This window comes from Prinia subflava, chromosome 1 (assembly GCF_021018805.1).
Source record: "Prinia subflava isolate CZ2003 ecotype Zambia chromosome 1, Cam_Psub_1.2, whole genome shotgun sequence".
Taxonomy (NCBI): Eukaryota; Metazoa; Chordata; class Aves; order Passeriformes; family Cisticolidae; genus Prinia; species Prinia subflava.
Genome location: NC_086247.1, coordinates 106,730,345 through 106,757,474, shown reverse-complemented (window position 1 = coordinate 106,757,474; position 27,130 = coordinate 106,730,345). Strand labels below are relative to the sequence as shown.

The window sequence follows — 27,130 nt, the reverse complement described above, 5'->3', positions numbered from 1 at the left end:
ATCATAGATTTCCACCAAGCATCTATGTAGACACCTTCCTATTAACTGGCAAACTGGATGAAAGATTGTGAGTATTCAATTTTGGCAACAGGCAGCTAAACATCCCATAATTCTTCACTAGTGGCCCCAGCATATTAAAAATGTGTTAATGGAGTTATTGTATGGCCTCTTCAGTTGTTGTTTTGCTGCTCTGTGCCAAAGGTTCTTCCTTGTCTTCCTTTTAAAGATCTATAAAAAGACACTGTTTATATAAATAATCACCTTTATTTAGGATGAAGGTAGAAGAACAGGGCAGTGAATGATCTGCATTGTTGTCCTGGGAACACAGTGTTTAAAGGTGAGCAAAGGATTGTGTTTATGGGCAACAATCTGTTTTTTTAATCACATATTCAAAGATTATGACAGTAATTTCCTCTTAGATATATTAGAAAATTAAGCATTGGGTGGCTGTGGTGAGCTATAATTCATCTGGGAGGGCAGTGTAGAAAGTCACTGTTAAGTTTTTCTGAAGTAAGTACTCGAAAGGGAAAGCAAGTAACTTGGGAGTGCAAACTTAGGCTCCTGCCACTCCCCAATGGATCCTGTAAAGCCTGACTTAAGAAAAAAAAAAAAAAAAGTGGTCTGATTCCAACAAGTTTGTGTATGGAAACAAACCATCACACACTTTTGATAACTGAGATAATGTTAAGCTTATCAACATAATTATTTCCGGCACATTCCCGAAGTACAATGGATGAGTAACACAGCAGCGGCAGGAGAGGGGCGCGTGTCCAGCTGGATCCACATCCATGGGCTGGTTCAAAAGAGAGTCAAGCTCATGAAGGTGCTCGTGGGAAACAACGTCTTCGGTCTGAAAAACATTCCAATCCTGCCAAGCATCATTTAGCTGCTGCCTAACCTTGGGGTGCCTTAAATGAGAGTTTCCTCTGATGCTTAGCTGAGCAATGCCTCTCTGCAGACATGGAATTACCCACCTCTGAAGCAGGCACAGGGACTGCACCACTTAGTTTCTAGTCTATGTATAGTTGGGCTTGAAAAATAATCCTTCCTCATCCTGTCTCCTCCAAGAAGCTCAGTCCTGAAGGTTTTCTTCCTTAAAAGTATAAAGCTTAGAAGTGGTTTTTGCAGCAAAGCTGGGAATTCAGTTCACCACAAGGCTAACGGGGTTAGGGCTGCAGTATGGTAAGTGGTTGCTCTGTGGTCCATAGCACAGTGCCTGGAGCTGTCATTCCAGAGCTGAGTGAGACTCTGATCTTCAGAGGAAATAAATCTTTCCTCTGAATTACTGGTCTGCTGGTTAAGAAGCAGAAGCAGCACATTTTCCAGGAAAGAATGAGTCCTTCTTGAGTTGAGGAAAAAGCCATAGGTGCCTTCAGATGGACCAAGCTTTGGGACACCAATTTGCACATTATCCCAACAAATGAACTTTGTGTATCCATAGCACACAAAGAGTTGTAGAGGTGGTGACTGTGCCTATGGGTCCTGTATTATTTCTGAAGAAAGACAAGGGGTGAATATTTGGCTGTGCTGAAGGGCTCTACTTTGATTTCTACTCCTGCAATGAGTGTATAGAGCTTTTTGATGGGTGAATTAGGTAATGTTTGTGAAGAATGTGGAGGGTAACAAGAATTTATTTGGTCATGAATCTGGATGTTTTGATTCAGTTCTAGGAACAACAAACCAGTACAGAAAGGATGGGAAGGTATTGCTTCAGGTCTCAATGACCCAGTACAAATAGGGCACACTGGCATGGCCAAAGGGGCAGATAAGTTTTCCAGGCATGAATCTGTGGCCTTCACCTGTTCAGTGGATTGATTCCTTTTTTCTCCTTTCTTTGTCCTAGAACTTTTCTCACCAAGTTTTAATTTTTTAAAAATTATTTCCTCAGCTCCAACATTGTTGTAGAATTTTGTACAATATGGAGAAGGAGGAAACATTTTCCATCACAAATATGTACATATGGCTAAGACTGAAACTGGTTCCCTGAAGAGGGTTGTTCTCCTTTGAAAACACTCATAATAACCTGCCTGTCAGACCCCCATCTGCCTTTGTGTAATATCAATACAGGAACAATACAAGCAGTAAAGACTATGCAGTCTTTAATGAAGTCTTCATGGAAGGGACTATTTGAATGGGCATGTGAAAAATGCTATAACTTAAGGTCACCCCAATTTTCCCACATGCCACTTTGGTGGAACCGAGCCGGTGAGTGCATCCTGCATGGCAGGGGATGCATCTCGTTCTCACGTGTGTATTTTTTGACTGTGTTGCAAACAGGAAAGGGATATGTTTGAGAGAAAGGCAAACAAACAATGAAGGCCTGAGACAACAGTCTTGTCAGTGGGAAATGGGATCCAGTGATGAGTCTCAGTTTCAGGCTTTAGTCATAATAACGCTTCCTTCCATGCTGTTACATTTGGTTATAGGAGAATCCAGATGTCACTGAAACACCTGATGCTCCTCTGTCCCCTTCCTGAGTTTCTCCAGCCTGTGGGAAGTGCATTCAGTGTTACCCAGCTGCAGAAGTGTGCTGAGCATCCTGGCCCCACTGTGTCTTTGATCTCCTCTTGGCTTGCCTTGCGCTGTCACGTGCACCCACACCAGGACGACAGTCCTGAAGCCTCTGAGCTTTCCCTACCTCTACCTCAATAGCCAGTACAATAAAATACAGCATCCACAAGTCTCTTCACCCCCCAACTCTGCTTTTCCTCCTCACAAACCTGATCTAACAAAACACTCGTCCTCTGGAAGTCTAATCAGAAAGTTTTGCTTGAAAACCAAAGGTGTTGGTTTCAGGTTCTTGGAAATACTTGTAGCATTTCTGCTCCTGGCTTTCTAGGTCAGGCTTCATTAGGGTGAGCCAGTTGTAGCTGTGTCCTGTGGTAGATTGGATTTGGATTACGGGTGTTCAAGTCTGCTTTTTCAATTAGAAATAAAAGTACTGTCCAGTTGGATGAATAAAGAAAGGATAATGTGCATTTAATTTTTAATTTATACAGTTCATAGGGATAGAGCAGGGAAGTCATGTATGTATTAAAGGATGGATTAAAAATGAGCATTGCCAGATGGTCTCATGAAGCCACTGTCACTTTTGCTGTATCTTCTATCAGAAATATTAGATCATATTTCAGGATGGGATTTTTATTGGAGAGTGTTGTGGGCCGTCTCTTCAAGTGCCGCTGCTCAATTTACAAGGTCCATCTTAGAGCTCTTGTGTTTACTCTTCCTGGATCCTCCAAGGCCATCATACTGGGAGATGATCTCTAGCACAAAACAGCACTTACCTCAAACTGCAAGTGTCTTTGCCCATGGAAAGACAAATCTTTGCTAATATGACACCTCCACATATCTGAGATGATGAAGAGTTGATAGAAGTTTCTTACTCATCGCTGGTACTCATTAAAGCTGCTCCCTCTAGTGCTTATTAAAAGAAAAGTAACTATGCATATGTAAAATATAGAAAGGGAAAACTTATTCTGTCGTTCTCATCTTTCTTCTCCATTAAGAGGAACCAAAATCAGGTTTTCTTTGATGAAGCAAGTAGTTGTTTACCTCAACTGCAGTGCCCTTTTGGCCTGACAGCTTCTGTGCTGGTTAACCAAAATGGATATTTAATTGCTTTTAGTGCCTTTCTGAAGTTCAGGTGATGATTAGTGCACCTAGACATACCATGCCAGAGCAACAGACTCACCCTGCAATCTCCTCTTCATTGCCCCTTCTCCCATTGCCCTTCTTACAGCCTCTGCTCTGACTCCAGGTCTGAAACATATCCTCTAAAGAGCAGTTCCTAAGAAAAAATGTGTAATTTATTAAACCCTAAGGCATTGTTTTCCTGGGTCACATTTAGTTTCCTCAGGGTTTAGGAGTAGCCCATCTTCTTTTTGAGCAAAAGATGTTCACCACAAGGGAGGTCGCTGGCTCAGGGTGGTCCCAGAGCTGGCGTTAAAGGAGTAACACTTGGCAGGCCAAGATGTTCAGCATGGAGTGGTTTCATCATCTGGGAAGGATGGCCCTGCTGCACAAATAGCACCCCAAAACAAAACACGGAGAAACCAGGGCATCCTGAAGAAGAGGTGGTGGGAGCTGCTTGTGTGCAGAACTGCAGAGCGCTCGCTGGCAGCTCTGCCAGTGGGTTCCAACTGCACTGGAAGATATTGAATTTTGTGCACAAATTAGATGTCCTTGTAGTGCTTGGAGTGCCCTGGGGAGGCAGGTAGGTGTGTTAGGAAGACTGTAACTGCCTTATGGTCTCCAGCATATGCCAGCCCAGCATGTTTTTTTTCCCTGCTCCCAAATCAGTCCAAGACCTCTTGCCTTCGCTTCTCCCATCACTCCTCAAATGTGCATTTCTCCAGCTTCTTCCAGCTGCCCTTTGTTCTTTTCCTAAGTCGGCCATAAGTACCTGTCTCTGCTGCTGGACAGGCACGGAGGGACAGGTGCCAGTTCTTTATCAGGGTAGACAATGAGCAATTGCATCTTTGGATCCTCCCTTCCTGGGAAAATGAAGTGTTTCTGGTCAGCAAATGAAACAGGGCTTGTCCCAGCTCCTGGGGTAGTGGCTCTTATTGGTGCCTTACATGGCAGATGGGGGCAATCATAGAGTTGTAGTCCTATTTTGGGTTGGAGAAGACCTTTAAGATCATTGAATCCAATAGGCACGTGGTTACCTGACACAAGGAGGCTGACCACTCAAAAAGCACAGGCTGCACTTTGTTTAGAGTATGCCTTGGAGCCTGGCAGCAGTGCCTGTCCCACAAAAACCAGCACCCAGCTGCAGGAGAGACCACAGGGCATCTGTGTAAATAAGCCTGGTGCTGTTGGTCTTGGTATGCGTGTCAGCTTTGACTCGGTATGTGTAGGTTATAACCAAGAAGCTGATTGAATTTCAGGAAATTTGCAACTTCAAAGGCTCTAGAGAAAAACAAAACTAGAACTTTTTCTCCTTAGGAGGACTCTTTTTGGGGGGGGGGAAAATAGTTGTTTTGATTGACTGAGATTTTAATTTTTCTTTACCACTTGAAGAATTGCCTCTCAAAGGGGTTTGCATCACTTAACTTAGCTTTGTAAAAGAGGAAAGGCTTTTTTTTTTTTTTCATTTCCAACATGAACTAGGAGCTTGTCTGTATATTTTTGCTGCATGAGGGAAAACATAATGTTGGTTGACGTTGGGTTTTGTGGGCAGAACAACATGATTTGAAAAATGCCATTCTCACTTCAGCTAAAAAACATGACCTCAGCAAGTATGCTTCAAGTATGAGCAAGTATGCTCAGCAAGTATGCTTCAAAATATGTGTGCCTGTAAGCCTTGGAAAATGAGTACAGATTGAAATCAGCTGCTGTAGGCCAAGTTCTCCATGGCTGCAGCCGTACCCAGAATGGGCTTTTTTTTTCTGAACAAACCATGTAATCTTATTTGTCGTCTTTTTGTTTGCACAAAGTCAAATCAAAGGCCCTAAAAAAAAAATCCAGCTTGAAGGAAAGAAACTATTTAAACTAGTGATGGTTTCTGTAGGATTTATTCAGTCCTGTCATATGCCTTGTGCTGGCTGAACTTTCTAGGCAGCTGCAACCTAGAGATAAGTCTGTTGTCAGGTTAGTTGAAATCCTAATTTCAACAATATTTTTGTTTTTCCGATTTAAGTTATTTAAGTGTTAGAAAACTCATTGACCAAATCCACTCTGTTTCAAGACATCAGAATGGCATTAGGAGCAAGTAATTATTGCTGCCATGATTTGCTGTATTAGCTGGTGATCGGCTGAGAGCAGAGCTGTGTTCCCAGGCTATCTGCCTCCCTATCTGCCTCCCAGTTCCATAAATCAGCCCAGCCCCAGCACTGTCTGAAGGTACATAATGGGCAACAACGTGGTATGTTAATGTGGCATCTTGAATAAGAAGCCCCAGCCAACCTCTGCACGTCAGGAAACTGTTTTAAAAGCTGTGCCAAGCCTTTTTGCTTCGGGTGTGCAACCAAAATGACTCTTGGTCTTCTGAGGCAAATAAGGGTGCCTGGGTTCTGTGTATCTGAGAATCAATGCTTACAGCTTCAGCCTGCAGGATGCTGAACTTGCAGACAAGGAAGTCAATGAAAGATCAGGATTTGATTTTAGTTTCTGAATCAAAAGATAAACATGAAAATAACTGTCCCATCATTTGACTGATATCTGTGTAGGAAAGAAATACTTACATCAGTGCAGCTCTGTAGCTCTTCAAACTGTGTTAGGTATGTCCCACTGCAGAGGCACTGTGCAGATGAGGTTATTGTTTGCCTTGCAAATCCTTTGTTAAATTGCTGCTTGATCTGGAGGGTGTTCTGGACCCAAGATTTTGTCTGAGGATCCTTCACTGTGAAAGCCTCTGCATTTCAACCCAGTTTTTCCAGTATCAGCACAAGATGATGCATGGTGGAAGTCCCTCTGTTGCTCTTTGACAGGGATGATGTTTTCCTAGCCCCTTTCCCCACAGCCAGAACCTCTGCCACAACCAGGGCATCCAACTTCTGCCTATCCCAGCCAGCTTCCAGCCAGAGCCTGCCTGGAGCCAACATCAGCCTTGCAAAGGACTCTAGCTCCTGTTGAGCTTGGTCTTGAAGCCCCTGACAAAAAGTATTCCATAACTTCCACACCAAGGATGTTTCAGAGCCCAGATTTTCCAGGGTGGTTTTTATTATTTATTTATGTACTTACTTTTATTTCAGTCTCAAGATATTACACAGGAAGATTTGGGGCTTCTCCAAGTGTCCACAGTTCTGGTATCTGTGATCTGCTGGGCATTAGGATGCAGCCTCTCCAGCTCTCACCATGCTGGACATGTAATGGCGTCCTGGTGCTGTGGCTGTTCAGGAAGATCAGCACCTCTGGGAAGCACGAGAAGGACGGGCTAGAACTGCATGCAAGTGTGCAGCTGCTTCCTTTGTGCACGGAGGAAACCAAGCACGTGTCCCTGGCATAAAGTCAGAGGAGCCTTAACCCCAAAACTCCAGCTATTGGGCTTTGCCTACTCCCTTCCTCTCATGTCATGCCGCTGGCTGTGTTGTTGGAGTGGGGCCAGCCACGCTGTGGGGGCCCCCTGCCCCAGGAGGGTTTGGCAGCTGTTCGTGAAGCTCCAGGCAGGAGTGGGATATGGTGCAGCCTGCATCTTCAGAGGCAGCACAGAGGAAACTCCTTCCCAGTCAAACAAGTAGCTCTGGAGGAAAAGAAAAGGGTCTGAGGGATAAATGTTCTACTTGCAGCATTTGCACTGACTTAGTTTTTATTTATCTCCAAGTCAGGGATGAGTCAGCCTGGGATGTGGCTCAGACCACCTTCTTTGCAACCCTTCAGGGAAGGCAAAGAGCACAGCCTGTGCTCCGTTGTGTCTCTTACCAGTGCTTTACTACACACTTTATTTTGCAATTTTTTAAAAAACCTCCAAGCTAATGATGTTTTTTTCCCCTTTCCTCCCTCTCTAGTTTTGTATGGAGCTGAACCAGCCGACGCTGCCAAACATCCGCAAGTGGAAGGGCCCTAGAGGATGTTGGAAGGGTGTTGTTTCCGAAAAACCCTCAGGCCAGCTACACAAGGTACATTAATCCCCAAGTCTGAACTTTGGCTTTGCTTTTTCCCCCCCTCTAACCAAGGACATGTTTTGAATGTTTAAGGCAACAGTTTTTGCAAATCCTTTTTGGCAAGGTTTACATTTCTTGTTTTTTAAGCTGACTGTTCCTATAGCTTTAATTTGACTGCTTTTAATTTATGTTTTGGAACAATTGTGGCACGCTTGTAAGGAGGAAGGTGTGTGTGTGTGTGTATTTGGTGTGCAGGTATTTGGGGGAGGTGGATAAAAGCAGTACAGATATATAGATGAAAAGCCACACATTTGGACAAGGTAAGAGTCCTGGCAGGCTGCAGTACTTTTGACATTTTTTGTGCAAGTCACCTGAGCTTGCTCCCTGGTGCTGCACTGGCTGGCATTTGGAAGGGCTTCCCATTTTCCTGGTTTGCAAGTGAAGAGCCTGCAGAGGAGCCCTGCAGCCTGCCACCCTCACCTGGAAGAGTTTATCTTGTGTGCTCTCCAGAGTCCTCGGCACAGGTGTTTAAACTGCTGTGGACTCCATTTGAAATTTGTGGCGTGCTGCACTGCGCTTTTCCCTGCAGCATCTTCTGCTCTGGGAATATATATATATATATGTATGTATGTATGTATATATGTACTGCAGGGAGGTACTGATTTATTAAAGTGGTGACAGCTGCACCTGCCTACCCTTGACAACATTCAAGGTGTAGCTGCATGGGGCTGGACATCACTAACAGTGCCCAAAAGCAGTTTCTCCCAAGGGAAATCTCTCTTTTTCACCCTTAAGGGTGCTAATGAGTTCTAATGAGTTTTTAGAGCAGTATCCTCCTTGAGCTTGAGCCTGTTATTGCTGGACAGGGTCATTCTTGTGGTGCAGTTTTTGCAGTGTGGATGTTGTTGTGGGTAGAAGCAGGATCTGAGACCTGTCATGTAACAAGTAGTGCCTGTCAGCACACGGGGCAGTCCTCAACAATCTATTGATCCAGAATTATCTATTCTGAGCCCTGTCGTTACTAAATATGTGGCTGCAGTTGTGTCCTACAGCCATGCTGCTTAGAATCCACATTTCTTTATTTTGGCTTTTCCAAATTAGGTTGCATCACCGTTCACTGGTTTTGGACTGATGTTTCGGGATGTGCACCTCCTTTTATCGCCCTTCTGATAAAAACCCAAAAATGAGGGAAAAATAAACCCAAACAAACCAACAACCTTGTGCTGAGCAGCACAAGGATTATACTCTAGCTAGACAGACACACAGGGTCAAGTAGGGTCTGGAAAGATACAAGAGTGTCTGAATGTGTCTAAAGTTTCATACAATTCACACTTAATTGTGGTGCAGAGTGCAAATGTCCTTCAGAACATTTTTATTCCTGACTTGGAGTTTTACTTTAGGATCTCTTATTAGGCCAGATCATTAAAACACTGAATATAAATAGTTGTGCAAAGTTATCAAAGTTGTTCTCTCCACCTTATCTTCTTTTATCAAGAATTATTAATAAATGTCTCAGAATTTCTATGTTAAATTCAGAGTCTTTGGTCAGTTCTTTCTTGAGCTGTACTTCCAAAGATAACAATGGCAGCTTTGATTACAGGCTGAGTAAATAAAAATTATCATCCACCCTGTTTTACAGATAGGAATATAAGGATGAGTGGTTCCCAAAATTATGGGAGAAATGTGCAGCCAAACAAAGAACAGAAATTTTATCTACTTGGCTCTTCCTTTTAGCTGCTTTAACAGGAATCTGGCTGAGCTAAGAATCCTCCACTAAGCCAAAAAGTCTCTTCTCTTCCTGGGGTTAGTTAGTGAGTCTGTCAGGTTTGAGCACCATGTAAACAAATGCAGTGAGGTAACACAGTGCAACCCCAAGAACACAGCATCTTTGGCACAAGCTGATTTTGGGATGCTCTGTAGGGCTCAATAGCACAAAATGGTGGCTAGTGCTTCCAGCTCATGGTTCCATACATTCTGAGCATTTCAATCAGGCTATTACTTTTGACTGCTGTGTTGACACAAAGTCTGGAGCCTGGAAATAGCCAACAGCTGTTGACAGCAGCTTTATCTTCCACATCTTTTCTTGTAGCAGTTTTTAGACCTTAAGGTTCTTACTGGTAGAATGATTTTGCCAATATTTTAAAGGCGAGTTATCAAAGGAGCTACCAAAGAATTTTAACCAGCTTTAATCCTTTCAAGGCTCTTGGGAAGTTAGCGGAGCAGTTAACACTTTTTTATTGCAGCTGAAATAGAGAAGGCTCTTCCTTGCAATGGATTGAACTGTGATTTGCTAAGGGGAATGGGTTTGAATGATGCCAAGGTGTCTGGGTGATGGGAGAAGAGGGATTCTGTCTTTGAATCAGACACTGCTGCTGGTGCGACAGCATAGACAGTTTTCTGAAAATGCCCATTCCACGTAATGAAGTAATCAAAAAAAAAGCCCTTTCAGGATCATAGAAGCAGAGCTGAAAGGTGCAGAGAGCTGAAAGTGAAACATTCAGGCTGGAAGAGAGACAGAAAAATTGACAGGGTTGAGAGGTCTAGACCAGATTTCACGCCAAGAGACTGAAGGTGCCCAGTTATTTTTAACTTGTGGGTGAAAAAAGTCTGTGAGATGGTGTTGAGCCTGGGGGAAGGAAAAACTGCACAGCATCATCTACTGCATGCCCTAGCAGTCACCCAGTGAGACCTCAAAGCACCAAACTCATGGTTAGATAATTAATCACATGGGTACGAACTACCTCATTACTGACTACGCTCAGAGGTATCCAATGCCTTGTCTGGAGTAGGAGGAAATCAGGACCACATCAGCCCAGATACGCACGTGAGAGGCAGTGCCCGTCACCCCTGCAGTGGTCCTGAACATGCTCTGCCTGTAGAAGATAAAACAGATTATTAAATCCTTGGCTTGACCTGATTTAATTCCAGTGCTGGATTAACTGGGTGTCCAATAGCCAGTGTGCAGGTGTGAGGGGCTGTTGAGTAGCAGAGTGATGTGTGTTCCAGCCTGGCACACTCCTCAGAGAAGTGACTGGAGCTTCCCAGAAAGCATTCCTCCCACATCTGGTGGGAGTTTAGGCAGGGGTAACATGAAGAAGCTTTTCCACTTGTCCTCTGTATCTTCCACTGATAGCCCAGGAAGCTGTGTCTCCTTTATGCTTGAGCACAGACAATTGGGCTTCCTGCCTTCAGCAGGCACCATACTGAGATGGAGATGGAGATGGAGATATGGATATGAATAGATATGGGGCTACAATTGGGCAGAATGTTTTGTTTTTACCATCTTGCGACCGGCATTTCTTTTTCTTTTTTAACTCCAGGGAGTTGAATATTCTGGCTTCCTCTGGGATACAACAGCTGGCATTGAGCTGAAAGATGCCTCATCTCAGGAGACTGCACAGACCAATGGCAATGGGAGGCACTCATATCCTCACCCATATCTTGCACATTTCAAGGTAACTGCCACAGTGCCAGTCCAGCCTTGCAGAACTTTTACTGAAAAGAATTTGGCTAAGATGAAAAGAGACACAGCCTTCTCACAGATAAAAATTTGCATGAGCCTCTGGCCCTTCTCATTACTGTCCCATGGCTTGATTATGGATAGGTGCTTCATGCACCTTTTAATACATGTGGTAGTTCACCAGAGTGAACTTCAGTCCTTTCCTTCGCTCCTGTGGGAGCAAACCCTGCTACAAGGGAGTATTTGAGAACCTGAGGGTCAGTGGATCCTCAATAGCAGCCAGGTCACAGGGCTGGGGCTCTTGTCAGTGCCACAAAGAGGGGTGAGTGTAGGGAGAATAGAGATTGATTTTATTTATATATACATGTATGTATGAGTATGTGTGTGTATAACGCACAGTGCTCTAGTGAGACCTGGTTGGCCTATCTTATGTTCTGTCACACTTCAGAGTTTCCATTTTAAAGCTTTTTGACTGGAGCCAAACCTTTCTAAAAGAATATCATCACTTTTGGAACCATATTCTTGGGTATATGCTGGAGCAAACATATGAGCAGAGAGAGCCCATCTCCATACAGGCTGTAATGAAAGGGTCCAGTTTAGGGAACTTGACATCTCTGGTAATGCTTTGAGAGAAGCATTAATCAAATAATTATTAATAAATGAAGTATTAGTAATTACTTGAGCATACAAAAAGGTCCAAGTGAACAGGAGATTGCAGGGAGCCAAAGCTCCTTTCAAGGTACATTAAGTTTCTTGGTTAGTCTCTGTGACAAGCTGAGGCTAATCACAAGACAGTAGTAATTAGCCCCTGTAATGACCATGACATTATTTGTAGCTTATTAACAACTGGTTTTGCATAAACTGATTTTCATAAGCAGCTGACTTCTTTCTGCAACTCTAGTGAAAGGAAGCTGTTTGCTAATGCAAACCAGTTTCCCCAGAACTGAGAGGGTATGAAGTTATTGCAAACAAAGCTGCAAAATGCAAATGCCTCCCTCCTCTTCCTCCCACCTGAGACACACCAAGACACCCCACATACGCAGCAGTGTGAGTCCTACTGCCCCAGACCTACAACTGAAAGTATTGGGAACGGGCTCATGGTTTTGCGTTGTGACCTTCCACTCCCCAAGTGCACGGCATTGATTCCTCCTCCTTGCCCCCCAGGTTGGAATGAATGACCTGACCGTGGTCAACCTTCACCTGGCCTTGCCACCCTCGGCAGGAGAGAGCACCGGGAAGAACCACGACAGCCACAAACTGGCAGCCTGCGCACAGAGCTTGCAGGAGACTCTGAAAGGTAAGGCAGGGCTTTTCCTGCCAGCTGTCACGTGCACACTAATTCAAAGGGATTTTTAAAGGAGTAAACTTTGTCTCAGTGAGCATTTCAGACACACGCTTATCAGCCTCACAATTGCCTTTACCCATATTTGTGTGATGCATAGCGTGACAAATGTGCTTTTCCCTTGCTCATTGTCTTACAGTCTTTCCTAATTAACACAAACAGCACAGGAGATCCTACTGGCTTTGACACCATTTTTTCAAATCAAGTTCCTTCTGTTTTTATGCTACTGTAACAGCAAGTTCTGCCAAAGGAAAGAAAAGAGTTGAGACCCTATTTTAAGTGCTTTGTGGAAATGATACCTACCTGATATCAAAGCAAAGCTTTATTTTTTTTCTTCCAAGAGAATTAGTTTCTATATATTTAATTTTTGGATAATTGGAAGGTCTTTGGAAAACCCAATGCAAATTCACAGGTGGCTGCTAATGAGAAAAGAGACCAAATCCCGCTTTGGTACCTGGATGTAATATGTAGAATAATTTTGTTGATTTCAAATAAGTTGCTCTGGCTTTACACCAGAATGAAATGACACCAGAATTTAGACCTAAGCTTGAGCAATGAAATAGTCAGCTGGATTTCTTTACTTCATTTCTCTGAATTTGCTTTTTACTTTGAAGCTTGCAAATTATGTTTAACTTCCTGCGAAGCAGAACAAAGCAGTTTAGACTCTCAATGTTGCTGATCTTGTTATAGGAACAGAAAACGTCTAGCCCCTTGTTTACTGCTTAAGAAAGATGTGAAAGGGTTGCAAGGTTGTTCACATGATGATTTTCTTGGCCCAGCTCAGCAAGGTTGGTCACTTGGAAGCGTTAATATCTCTCTTGTATAACTCAAGAGTTATTTGTAGTTTTTCTGCATGTTCTATTGTTGTTCCTTTTGAGCTGCAGAAGCCAGTCAGAGCTATTTTAAGTGCTACTGATTTAAGTATTTGTCCACGTACTTCAAAATTGGAAAGGATGAAGGTAAACAATAGGATCATTTGTTTAATCCCCAAAGGCTGAACTGAAACATGGCATAAATGTGTAGCTCTTCTGAAGTCAACTGAGCTGCACTTCCACTGCATCTAAATTTAGGCTGTTGGTGTTCTCTTTATTTCATGTTTTAATTTTCATATGCAGGCACGTTACTGGAGCATGCTTGTTCTTGGCTTAGACTTTCACAAAAGAAGAAATTCAGATTCCTCCAAACTTGTGGGATGCAGGTGTGGTCTCCTAAGGAAATGGCAGTGCACACATGTGACTTTGAAGTACTGAATTACCCTGCCAAAATGAATTTCATGCTTAAAATTACCATCATCTTTCAATTTCTTCCAAATTAGTCCACAAAATACGGGCAGTAAGAACTGATTTGCCTGTGGGTACTGCAATAAAATTTGAGTTTCTGTTCCCATTTTGCTAACAGATGCCTGTTCTATTATCTTTTATTTCTACTAAGAGGCATATGGGCATTTGTGGAACACTGTTTACTATCCACAGCTTCCCTTAATGGAGGGTGTAGTATCCCCATATTTCTCCCATTAGATTGGTGGGTCCTGGTTCCTTTCTCCCTCTCTTTTTTTCCTTTCATCAGTACTGGAGAGATGCAGTGGCTGTTGGCTGCTCATAGCTAACTCTTTGCAGCAGCTCTTCTGTCTTCTCTCAAGAACTCCACCAGTTAGTCTTCAGTGTGGTGACCATGGGCAGCACACAGATGTTATTCTGGATGTCCTGGTAGTGGCTGGACCCAGGGACCACGGTGCTGGGTGGATTGAGAGAGTCCTGAGGAGAAGAACTGGCAGGTGCTGGTGGATGAGAAGCTGGACATGACCCAGCCATGTGCACTTGCAGCCCAGAAAGTCAGCCTCATCCCAGGCTGCATCCAAAGCAGCGTGGCCAACAGGGTGAGGGAGGGAATTCTGTCTCTCAAATCTGCTCCCATGTGACTCCACCTGCAGTGCTGCATCCAGCTCTGGATCCACAACACAGGAAGGACATGGACCTGTTGGAGCAAGTCCACAGAAAGGCTGTGAAGATGATCAGAGCGCTAGAACACCTCTCCTGGGAAGAAAGAAACGCTGAAGTGTCTAGGGTTGTTCAGTCTGAAGAGAGAAGACTTAGGAAATATCTCAGAGCAGTCTTCTAGTACCTGAAAGGGGCCTACAAGAGAGCTGAAGAGAGACTTTTTATGAGGACATGTAGTGATGGAATAAGGGGGAATGACCTTAAACTGAAAGAGGGTAGGTTTAGATTAGATATTAGGAAGAAATTCTTTATTGTGAGGGTGCTGAAGCACTGGTACAAGTTGCCCAGAGCAGCTGTGGATGCTCCTCCTTTGTAGTATTCAAGGCTGAGTTGGATGGGGCTTTTGAGTGACCTGGTCTAGTGGGAGGCATCCCTGCCCATGGCAGAACTAGATGATCTTTAAAGGTCCCTTCCAACACAAACCATTCTGTGAGTCTGTCATATCTTCTCCCACGTGGCTTGGCCATGCATCAGGCACTGGGCTTACAAGGCTTCTGAGAAGACTTCTTAGCAGCCAATGTAACATCACATCCATCTCATCATATGTGTGTCACTCTGACCAGGAAGAATTTGAGCATTTAAGAGTCTGTTTAATTCATGAGGGAAATCATCCAGGGCATGGTAAAATCCGGGAGTATGTCCTACAAATGTCCCCTTGGCCTGCTGTGAAGCAAAGGAGGGTTTCCCAGTTCCTGCAGAGAGGCAGATTTCAACACTGCAGACCTTCTGCAGGCACTGTCAGTCCCTCAGCTGATTGCCTTGGCACACCAGAGCTCAGCCACTGCAGCAGAGGGCTGAGTTAAGGTTCTGCTTTGCTCTGCTGGCCAAGAGCCACTTGCAGGCACTGCCAAAATTCGCTGGTGCTTTAGTGAATTTGAAGATGCATTTGCAAACAGACCAGACTTATCTTTTCACCTGAGGAGTTCTCCATTGACAAGGACATGGTTGCTTCGGGCCCAGAAAGTGTGAGTGTGTGTGGGAGCACTGCTGAGAGGTCATGAACAGGACACATGCCTGGCTGCTGTGGGCTTTCTGCCACCACATCCCAACAGATGGAGGCTCTGGGTCCTTGTGGACTGTACAGTCTGTGTCAGGGACCTTTGCAGCAGAAGATTGGTTGTTAAGAGAGCTCCTGCTGCTCTCTCTGTTGGAGGAGGAGGAGGACCAGATTGCATTGGCCGAGGAGCCTCTGGCTCCTGAGGAGCAGAATCAAGCCCCGCCAGTCTTAAACTCATTTCCTTCAAAAGAGGAAAGTCACAGCACAGCACCAGTATCACTGTCTTAATTTTCTGTTTTTCTCTCCATCTGATTGTAACTGTGGGCATCATGATTGCAGTTTTTGATCAGTTATCATCCCTCATTATGAGCAAGGGCATGATTTCTTCCAGAACTTTTGCTAAGTTTGGCTGGGAGTCATTGGGGCTTATCCATGAGACCCCTGCTCAGGCAGCTCTGCTCCCTGCCTCTGCTGAGAGACATAGGAGTGTCCAGTTAGAGAGAGTCACGCACTCAGGAGGATCCCGGCGGGTTCACTTCCTTCCCTCTCATGGCTGGATGTCTGTCAGGGTCCTGGGAGGCAGACAAGACACAAAACTGCAGTGCTGGCGTGCATGATGGTGTTGTTGCAGGAGCTGGCAGAGGTAGGAGCAGGGCTGAGAGTGAGCCAGGACAAGGCGAAATGAAGTTGGTGATTGTCTAAAAAACTAGTTGCTTGCTCCTCCTTGCTTAGCACAGGGCTGCCTGATGTATTTCCCACTCTTTTGCAGTCTGAAGAGCCCCAGAAGCTCCTGCCAGAGGGGAACCAAAAGCACTCCTTTCTCTCCCCAATGGCAAATTGAGTTTCAGCTCCTTTAACATGATCCAGCCTATTCTGTCTGTCAACTTTATGCTTTGTTATGATTTTATGCTTAGTTATTCTGCATGCAGAAGTTTAAATGGGTGAAGAATATAGTGATTCCCTCCCTGGGCAGTCAGCTGCAGGTTGACTTTTTACCTCCTTCCAAGCATTCATCCAAGTGCTGGGTCTTTTATCCTCTGGTATTTCTAACCTCTACAGAATCGAAAGGTTAAATTTTTCAGTCAGTTAAAATTTTCACTTGTACATATGGTGGAGTTTTTAAATAGATTTTTCATGTAAGGGGGGTAGTCTTGAAGATTTGCTAAAAGAAGCATGAGTAGTTTAGGATAGAATAGAATAGATTTTGTGCATAATCAAGGTACTGCTGTTAAGATCCTGGTCTGTCATTTTTAAACACCAAGGATGTGCTTCAGAGGTTTCTGTAATGGCCTTTTCCCATATAGGGTTGGAGATGAATGCATGGAAGGAAGCATGGAAGTGCTGCCTGGGCCATTGAGCAAGTGTCAGCACTGAAGGACCAAAGTTTCATTTCAGGCTTCCTGGTACTGCCAAGCAAGAGATCTTGCAAGACATTTTTGCCTTGAGATGTGTGCACAACCACCAGCTCACAGCAGGCATGGTCATCCCATTAGACAAGGACTGATTTTGCTTTTGGGTTCTAATGGAGCTTAAAATAATTCAGGTCCAGATTCAGGTGGGTTTTTTCAAAGGTGGGAAGACTGCTGTCATGAATGCTTTACAGAGTAATATTTAAATTTCATGTTATTTACAATATGATTTGTGTCTTATAAATGGTAGAGAAACGACAAATAATTTCGTTATTTGTGCCTATTCGTTGCCCCTCTGCATCTTAGCAAGCACCACATTTTGAAGTATTTGTAAGTCATATGCCCTCAGTCTCGCTTGCTCTCTTGCCCTTTCCCAATTCATCTTTCCTGCACTGCATGACAGGAGTGGAATAGATTTTGTTGAACTTGTGCTCCCTCTCCTGGATAGCAACTTCTACAGCACAGCAAAAAACAAGGAGGTTTATCCGGAGCACCGAGTATGGTAGAGAGTCTGTCCACCCCATCACCTCTTCAACTTCAGTCTCAGGAAAGAAAAAGCTTATAGGCTCTTCAAAGATCTCTCCTCGAAAGTCAGCTTTGGGATATTTTTTTTTGTGCATTTGTGCCTCCTTCAGCATCCTTCTCCAGTGGCAGCTAGTGACATGGAAGCATCTCTAGTCAGCTGTCACCATTTTTCAGCTGTCTTCTCAGACATTTCTGGCAGTGGTTTGAGATGGGCACAGAGATGTGTGCTTTACCCTTTTACCCCAGGGATGTCTGCATCCACATCTGTGGGGCTATGGGTATGAAATTGGGATCCAGAGTTTCTATTCTCCCCCATTAGGGTTGGAAACAGAACAAAACTGAAATAATTTTCTGTTCCAAGCTGAGCAGTATGCCTTCAGTCAGCCAGGCAAAAGAAAGTTGCTGTAGTTAGGGAATGTTTGTGTAGTTTCTCAACTCATCATTTACCATCAGGCTTGCAGACTGCTCCTTTGTCCTATTCCTTGGGATCTTTTAATGCAAAGGTTAGAATGAGCCCTGCACTTGTGGCACTATGGTCCATACCAGCATAAGGCTGCATCTTCCTGGGTTCCTCACAAAAGTATCCTTGACTCTTAAAGAAAATCTATTTTAAAAAAAAGTCTGCATAAATTAAAGCCAGTAGATGTTCCTTGCAGGGAAAAAACAAAAAAAAAAAAACCAAAACCAAAACCAAAACCAAAACCAAAAAAAAAAAAAAAAAAAAAAAAAAAAAACCAAACAAACAAACAAACAAAAAAAAACCAAAAAAAAAAAAAAAAACCACAAAAAAACCACCACCAACAAAAAAGATTACAAAGGCACAGATTTCTAAGAACCTATGAAACTAAAACTGCTTGTCTTTGAGTTTGTCACTAACAGGGAGTAGCAAGGAAAAGACACCAATACATGGGCTTCAGTAAAGCTGTTGATACTGTCTCTCACAGTATGCTTCTGGACAAAACATCCAGCACACAGCTGGATAACCACATTACATGATGGGTGAGCAACCAGGTCACAGATCAGGCACAAAAAATTACAGTGAATAGGGTGACATCAGGCTGGCATCTGGTCACTAGTGGGGTTCTGCAGGGCTCCATCCTTGGTCCAGTTCTCTTCAACATCTTCAGTAATGGACATGGGACTTGAAGGAATACTAAGTTTGAAAACAACACTAAATTGTGAGGAGCTGTCAGCTCCCTTGAAGGCAGTACAGGTCCTGCAGAGATCTCAACAAATTAGAGAGATGGGAAATCCCCAGCCATGTGAAGTTTAACAAGGGCAAGTTCTAGATTCCACACCTGGGACGGGGCAGCCCTGGTGGTGTGGAGAGAGTGGGAGAGTGAGAGGCTGGAGGGCAGAGCTGTGGAAAGGACCTGGGGGTCCTGGTCAGTGGCAAGTTGAACATGAGCCAGCAGTGCCCTGGCAGCCAGGAGGGCCAACCCTGTCCTGGGGGCCATCAGGGACAGCATGGCCAGCTGGGCAAGAGAGGGGATTGTCCCACTGTGCTCTGGGGTGGCCTCACCTTGAGTGCTGGGGACAGTTTTTGGTGACACAATATAAAAAAAACCCATCTATTAGAAAGTGTCCAGAGGAGGTCCATGAGGATGGTGAAGGGCCTTGAGGGGAAGCTGTATGAGAAGCAGCTGAGGTCACTTGGTCTGTTCAGCCTGGAGAAGAGGAGACTGAGAACTAATTGTAATCTTCAGTATCCTCAGGAGGGGAAGAGGAGGGGCAGGTACTGATCTCTTTACTTTTGTCCCCAGTGACAGGACCTGAGGGAATGGCCTGAAGCTGAGTTCAGAAGAGGTTTAGGTTGAGTATTAAGAAGAAGTTCCTCACCCAGAGAGTGGCTGGGGACAGGCTTCCCAGAGAAGTGATCACAACAAAAAGCCTGCCTGTGTTCAAGAAGTGTTTGGACAATGTCAGGCACATGGTGTGACTCTTGGGGTGTCCTGTGCAGGATCACGAGTTGGACTTGATGGCCCTTATGAGTCCCTTCCAACTCAGCATTTTCTATGATTCTGTGACTCTATAATAAATGAGATGATATTTAAAAACAAGCATCAAATGTATATGGGCTGGTTTTATTGTCATGAAGAGAATGGCCATGAGTAAATAATCAGTGAAAAAGACTTTAAACAGCATTTCTTTGAGGAGTTCAGAGTACAATCGCTTTGTTTATTCAGTATTTGTACTTTCCTCTTTCCATTAATCCTCTTGTACTTGAGTGATGGATGTCCATTCCTCCCATTCTTTTCTATTTTTCCTGTTTTCTAGGAGAAAAAGATGTAATAATCCTTGGCGATTTTAACCAGGCCCCAGACAGCAGCGACCATGACATCCTGAGGAAGGAGAAGTTTCACCACCTGGTCCCTTCCAGCACCTTCACCAACATCAGCACAAAGAACCCACAAGGGTCCAAGTCTCTGGATAACATCTGGATCAGTCGGAGCTTGAAAAAGGTTTTCACAGGTAGGGTTGCTTGCGTGAGGCCGTGTGACCTTTCGTTAGGTCAGCCTCGCGTGCCCGGTTTGGGCAGCGCCCCTTAACGTTTTCCCTGTGATTCTCTTTGATGCAGGCCACTGGGCTGTCGTGCGAGAAGGGCTGACAAACCCATGGATCCCCGACAACTGGTCCTGGGGTGGGGTGGCTTCAGAGCACTGCCCCGTGCTTGCCGAATTTTACCTGGAGAAGGACTGGAACAGGAAGGAGGTGACGCGGAATGGGAACGGGGTGACGGTTGAACGCAGCGACTCCCACGCTAAACACGAACGATGACGTGAGCTTGAGGGCGCCTCCTCTGCCACCCAGGGAAGGTTCTGGTCACTCACGACTCCATGGCAGAACAGGACTGCCTTCCCCTCCCTCTCCTTCCTGCTCTCCTCCCTGCACCTAGAAAGCATCAGCACTTGATTCTGGTGGTCCTGGCTTTGTGCCCCTCCTGGACAGTTCTGGACGGGGTCTCATGGCAGCAGAACAATCTGCAACTTTTTCTGGGGACACTGTGGACATTTTCACGCCTGGAGATTTGGATGAGAATTGTACAGAAAATAAAGTGTACTTTTAATACTGGAAAAGCTGTTTGCTAAAATGCAGCTGAGCAGGGTTTTGCTGGGAGGGGGAGGGGGAAGTGATGGCTATTTTCCTTTCTCTGTTTGTAAATTGAGGTAACAAAAGAGGCCCCAAAAAGAGACAGGGTGGACATTGTTGGCAAGTCTCAAATGCCATTCAACACTTCCAAAAGCTGCTGGAGATGGTCTCTATGTGACCTGCAGTGAGACATGAGGGGTCCCTCTGCCCCAGCCTGGAGAGACACCATTCCTCTGCAGCCCCATGTAGGCACCCCTTATCCTTCCTTTCCTGCTTCCTAATGCTCCTGGCAGGGTCATTTTGCCCCAGAATAGCTTCCTGGAGCTTGACTTTGTTTTTTTGTTTGGCTCAAAACAAAAAGGGTTTTGTTTTCTTCCTGCACAACAGTTTTCAGGAGCTGGGAAAGCACCAACCTGTCCCTCTGCATAGCCAGGTCCACTTCTGCAGTGCCCTTTGCCTTGCTCCCTGTTGGGGATCTCACAGGAACAGCCCTCGTCCTCTGGCCCTGCAGCTGGCATCATGAGATGTAGCCATGGCTCTTCGTCTAGGAGTCGGTGTTCTGCATCGAGGAGAAACAGGCCATGCATCCTGGAGGTCTCTAGATGAGCCCATATTCATGTGATCCCTGCAGGGGCTGGCCCACATGATGCACTGACCTATGCCCATCGACTTTTTAGGGGGTTTCAGTTTGTCCCTCTGGCAGACCAGGCAGTTGTGCATCCCTTTCCTGAGGCTGCTGCATAAGCCTCGTTCACTCCCCACAACTGGGGGTCCAAACACGGCATGTGGTCACCATGCACATGGCAGGGATGGGGGCTGCTTCCAAGGAGGTCTGGGTTCTGTGCATGTCCTGCGTGGGGGCACTGCAGTCAGTGTCCTGCCACGGCAGCGCCAGGAACGGAGCGCTGGATTTGCCACCTACGTGAGATTTTTCATGCAGCAACTAATAACCAGTGACCTAGAAGGGAAACATATCAGGACTTCAGCAACCGCAAAAGAAATAGGTTGAGTGTGAAAGGCACTGAGCTCCCCACTAACCCAGCACCTGCTGCTCTGGGCTGCAGATGACCACACATTTTGCTGCTGAGAGGAAAAGAAAGTTCTCTGGCGTGGCTCAGTACTCTTGACAGCAGTGCCACACCAAAGGAGATGTTGTAACTGAGGGGTTTAGAGCAAAACTGTATCACATTCTTCTAGTATTTTTACTGTTTGAAATATCACCTCATTTTTAGCGACTCAGTAATAACTAATTTCTCAACAAGTAAATAAATTCCCATGCAAACACACACAGTTGAACAGCTGTTCTGTCTGTATGCAAAACTAAATCCAGAAAAAGGTGGCATAGCCTGGGGGTGACTCAGGCTGAGAGAGATTTCAAGGATGTTTTAAGAGGTTAAGTGAATAACTAAAAACTCAGAGCATCAGACCAAAAATGTACTTTTAGTTACTCAGCATTCCCTGATGAAAAGGGGAGGTGCAGGCACTTATCTCTGATCATTAAAGAAAGTAGCAGAAGACCTTGGCTCCAGCTTTCACTCTCGATCTTTGCTGCAGCTTTGTCCTTTTCAATCAGGCACTGTTTTGCTGCCCTCTTTTAATCTGAGCAGCAGCAGATTCCCCAAGAAACTCTCACTGGATAACAGCAAAATATAGGTGAAGATGCAATAGAGTTGCCTTAGTCAAATTAATACCTCTAGAATTAAAACTTGGGAAGGTCAGATTCCATTTACTCTTCTGCGGGTGTAAATAAATGCAGAGGCACCAAAGCCTAGAGAAGCACCTGCAGCCTCCTGAGCAGGTGATAGTGCTCACAGGTGCTGCAGGGGGCCCTTGCTTTGGCTCATAAGTTAACAGGGGCTGCCGGTGTGGGAAACGAGCTGAGCCTCCTTCACAACCCATGTGTGCTGTAGGGAAAGTTATAGAGGCTGGTCTCTAGTTTAGAGGTTCTTCAGCTCAGTGGAGAGCTCTGGGAAGGTGATTACTTGGTGGATGAAAAGATGTCTTGGGATAAGATGAGAGTATGATGCAGGAATTAGATGCCTACAGGTGGAAATCTGTCTTGCATGGAGCATCTGTATGCGGTATGTGTCTGGTTATTTCATGTTGGTAATGCCTCACTGTGGTCTCACTGGTTTTAAAAAGCTTGCTTTGTTTGCTTTTTCTGACAACCCCGGAGGAGGATGAGGTAGTTGTGAGTTTGGTGGATTTTGGAGTTCCTAAGAACATCTCTTGTGCTATAGTTGTTCAGAAGCTGAAGTGGTGGCTGTGTTCCTCCTGCCCCTGCAGGAGCAAACCCAAATAGCAATTTTATTTCAAGATGTTCACGGTGGAAGCTGTGCTGGCCCAGCTGGCTGTGGCTTCAGTGCTCAGGCAGTGCTAAGGAAGGCATCAACTAAGGAGGGGATACAGAAGAAGTGAGCCATTTTTACAGAAGGGTGGATACACATCCTGGGGTTCCCTCAGGAGCCCAAATTTTGTGAGGCAGGGTCCTGCTTCATTAATGTCACCAGTGGCAACAGACAGATTTGGTTCAGGTTGATTTTTTTGTAAGGCCATTTATCTCACCTGTGCACAGTGAGGGTTGGTGAAATTCTTCCCTGCCCACTGCACATGGAGCCTTGGTCACTTCTTTACAAAGTGGTGCCTGCTGTCTCCTGCTGACACGTGCCAGCCTCAAACCTCCCCTGGCCAGGGGACATGGTGGCAGCTGATGCACAGCCTGTGGTCCCTGCAGTGGCTATGGTTGGTCAGACCACACAGCAGTGGCTTCTGCAGGGAACTCACTCCTCCTTCTGGCAGGAGAGGTGGCTCCTGGATGGACACATTTGAGTTTGTACCTTTAACATCTTCTGGAAAAAGCTTAAAGCAGCACCTAGCTCACCAAGGCTGAGGGGGCCATGTCTAGCATTTGGCCTCTTTGCATCTCACAGTGAAAGCTTTTAAATTATTCTTAGCCAAATTATTCTCCTTTCCTATTTGCTCTGACCCATCTGCTTCATGGGAAAGCCTCTGCTTCGTCCTGTGGAGTTTTTAAAAGAACTTACTTGGCAAATGTCCATTTGGTCACTTGTCACTGCAGTGTTGCAAGCCATCTAAAAAAGGAGGCATCATATAGAAGGGTTTGGAGAGTTGCTAAAAACCTCTGAGGAGCAAACATAAGGAAATAACTATCCTGGAGATGAACTTCCAAGAACCAGGTTGTGGCAGCAGTAGGTTGATAAATCCTGATGCAGCATGCAGGAGTGGAGGCTTGACTATGCAAGCTAATCAGCCTTGGTCTTGGCACTCTTAAACCCTAAGGGGACTCAGTGCTCAGTGTCTCTAGAAAATGACAGAAAAGGCTCAGTCCAAGGGCCTTTGAGGTTTTCCCAGACATCTAAATGCTGCCTTCTGACATCAAAATGATTTTTTGGTTTTAAACCTGGTGTCTTGATGGAGCATACTGGCCACGGGCAGGAGCCAGATGTGATGGGAAGCAGAGCTCCCGGGTCAGCAACTGCTGTTAGCTGGGAGCACATCAGGTCATAAATTTAAGCACTCAGAAATTAGGTGGAAATGTCCCATATTTAGGTTATGAGCTTTTCCTTAGCTGCAGGAAGCAAGGCAAAGGCATGCAGGCATTTCCTGGCTGCTGACTTCAACACTTTTGGACAGTTTCTAGATGGGAAAAACTTTATGAGAGGCTTATGATCTTTGTTTTTCCTAAGCCAAATGCAAAGTTTGTCCCCATGTGAGGAGTCACACTGACTGTGAATCAGGGCTCCTGTGCGAAACAGCCTGCAGCAGCTTTTTTCATCCCCAGAAGAGATGCAGCAGCAGGTTTCTGTGAGCTGGCTGCTCTCAGGGTGGCTGGAGGGCCATGCCAGCAGACTGTGCAGCTCTCACTGTCACCATTCAGCAGTTCTGGCTTGCATCCCACATTCCACAGAGTAGGACAACACCACAATTGCAGACAGAGTCCCTGTCTGCTTACCTGTTTATTAGGTTTTTAAGCCTTAAGTAATTTTTAACTCCATATCTGTAGGTAAAAAATCTCCTTTGTAAAATCGAAGTAGATAAAAGGATTTACTCTAAGGTACCTACAGGTTAGGTATACACTTAGGAAATATGTTGCTGGATGACCCATCCTTCTGGCCATCTCATAACCCTGCACAGTGAGATGTTCCCAGCCTGAGGGATGTCCAAATTTCTCTTTATCAGCTGTGTGAAAGGCCTCGTTTAAAAAGGGAAAAGAATGGAATGTGCACAGACCTGAGCTGCAACATTGCTCACACTTTATGTGAAAACACAAGGAGCACCAGGGTCTCAGAGCACTTTCCCACCAGATTTTAGGGTGTGGTCTGCAGGGAAGCTCTTCCTTCAGACCTCATTACTCTCTTATCCATAGACAAGAGAGGCTGCCTTGCAGCTGAGTGGTCACTTTACCTACCCCAATGGTTATTGCCTGAAGTTCTCAGCAGGCTCCCACGAAGGTCACTCATATGTGCCTGGCTGGGCACCTCAGTACCCTTGCACTCCCTCCTTTGGGGGAACCTTGACTCCTTCAACTGTACAGCTGTTGTTCCTTCTACTGACCAAGGGTGCTGGGAGCTGCAGGAGTGTGGGCTGGAGACTGGGAAATGGGGAAGGACAGAGATGAGATAACAGATGGAGGAGTGAATCGCCACTGGAGATGTCCCCACATGGTCCTGTGTGTCTGGTGACGTATCTTGCCCATGCCTGGAAAAGCTTCTTGGCTGAAAACAAAATAGGAATATCAAAAATACAGGGGAACTTAGCTTTAAAATACTGCCAGGAGGAGAAGAAGAGGTTGACTTACAGACCACCTGCAGTTTTGGGGAGTGGGAGTGAATTTACTTTTTAGGCTCAGAGAGGCATGATATGGTAGTGAATATGTTCCTTAGATAAAAAGGAATGTGAAGAACTAGGATTAAAAAAAAAAAAAAAAAAGTCTGATGGATGAGTGGTAGAGACCAGGACAAAAAAAGCCAAACACAATAGAAATAAGCCAGCAAGCTGGAGAAAACAGCCTGACAGGTTTGTTGCTTGGAATCGGCCACAGGATGGAAACTTGGCCCTAAATGTGAGACCCTCCATGTGTCATTTTCAAGGCACTGCTGGGAGAGGGCCAGCTCTGCTGTACTGGAGTAGCTGTACAGTGGAATTGCACAGATTCAGTGGAGAAGGTCCCTGCAGGGAGGTGTCCATCCCACTCTGACCCTGGGGATGGCACGAGTACCGTGGCTTCATGCCAGCCCCTCCTGTGCCACCCATCTGCATTTCTCCAGCAACCAACTTTTTTTAGGAATTTTTTTCAGGAATTTTTTCCTTTCACAATCATGTCTGTACAACCCAATCCTGCTCCCTCATTAGCTGTATCTGTGGGCTCTCCACCCCTGCTCTTTCACGCTCTGGCACACTGTGGCCAGTGCAGTTCCAACTTCAGCCTCAGTTTCTTCACTTCCTTTAAAGAGCTGAAATAACACTGTACTTCACCCTGCTAGTCCATAGACACGCCAGAAAAAGATGTTTAAAGTGTCTCAGAGGCACTGTGTGATTGGGGAAGATACAAAATATTTCAGCAGCAGCATAAAAAATTAATTTGGACAACTTTATTGAAAGAGTAAGGCTATGCCCAAATGGTAATCCTGGTGACATCTTTCTGCAATGGAATCAATGTGAGTGAGTGGGTTTAAAATTCATTATCCATATTTTCTGGATTTAATCTAATATAGACCGTGAGAAGCCCGTAAACGTTCAGCAAAGCCAAAATAGAGTCTTCCTGCTGTATCTTAAAGACAAAGTCATTTGAAACTGCATACTGAAAAAACCCTAACTTAATTTTGTGTTAATATATTATGAAAAGCATTAAGACACTTCTAAATGACTATTCCCTTAAAAAAACCAAACTGAACAGACCAAGGAAATAAATAACAGAAAAACCCCAAACAAAGGAATTGTTCCAGCTGTTTCCTTTTGCCTTTCTCTTGGCTTAGACAAGGTCTCTCTCAGCTCCCACTCTGACTCATGGGTTTCCAGATTTCCATCCTGGCTTCCAGAATAAACGATTTCCATCTTTCCCTCCTTTCAGAGAACTTTGATGCTTAAATTGCTTCTTGAACTGCTGGCAGGGCATCCAGCTTCATAAGCCTGGCACTTGAGTGCTGCAAAAAATCTTTCAGAACTGTGTTGGTCCTGCAGATCACCTGTAACCAACGTGAGATTTATTCAGTACTGAAATACACCTGCCCAGTGATGGGTGAGTGTCGTGTTTCACCCTGCCCATGCTGGAGAAGGCGTGTCTGGGATGCACGGGGCAAGGGAGAACAGTGCTGGTTTGGGAGCCTAGGAAGGGAACGGATTTCAGCCCGTGTTTTCCAAGCAAGGGAAATGGAATATGGTGTGATAATACTTAGCAGTCTTGCAAGGCAAATTAGCAACTGACTTTTAAAATATTTCCATTAAAAAGAACCCACAGCCCTTGAATGTTATCCTTACTTACATGTGAGGGAGCTGAGCCATAAGGAGATGATGGGACTCCCTGGAAATAAGTAGGCACATTTTATGTGAGAGGGGATGGGAAGTGCTGGAATGAAGCAGCAGGGGGGGAGGCTCTGAGGGGTGGATCAGAATGTTAAAATGGGACATTTGGAGTTGCCATTTTCCACATGGATGGTGCTGAGAATTGCATTGCAGCGAAGATGCTCCAATGCTGCTTCAGACCATATCCTAGAAAATGGAAGGATAATTTCCTCATGAGCAGCCT

The 27,130-nt window shown here is 45.0% G+C and overlaps 1 protein-coding gene across 1 annotated transcript in view; it reads left to right on the top strand.

Annotated features, from left to right (window-relative positions):
* EEPD1 (endonuclease/exonuclease/phosphatase family domain containing 1) overlaps window positions 1-20,351 on the top strand; it is a 62,333-nt gene extending 41,982 nt beyond the window's left edge. The window contains exons 3-7 of the mRNA XM_063406597.1: window positions 7,449-7,559; window positions 10,865-10,999; window positions 12,169-12,301; window positions 19,552-19,746; window positions 19,853-20,351. Coding sequence (XP_063262667.1) covers window positions 7,449-7,559; window positions 10,865-10,999; window positions 12,169-12,301; window positions 19,552-19,746; window positions 19,853-20,052 — 774 coding nt within the window. The 3' untranslated portion in view covers window positions 20,053-20,351. The remainder of the gene's footprint in view (window positions 1-7,448; window positions 7,560-10,864; window positions 11,000-12,168; window positions 12,302-19,551; window positions 19,747-19,852) is intronic.
* The last annotated feature ends 6,779 nt before the right edge of the window (window positions 20,352-27,130 follow it).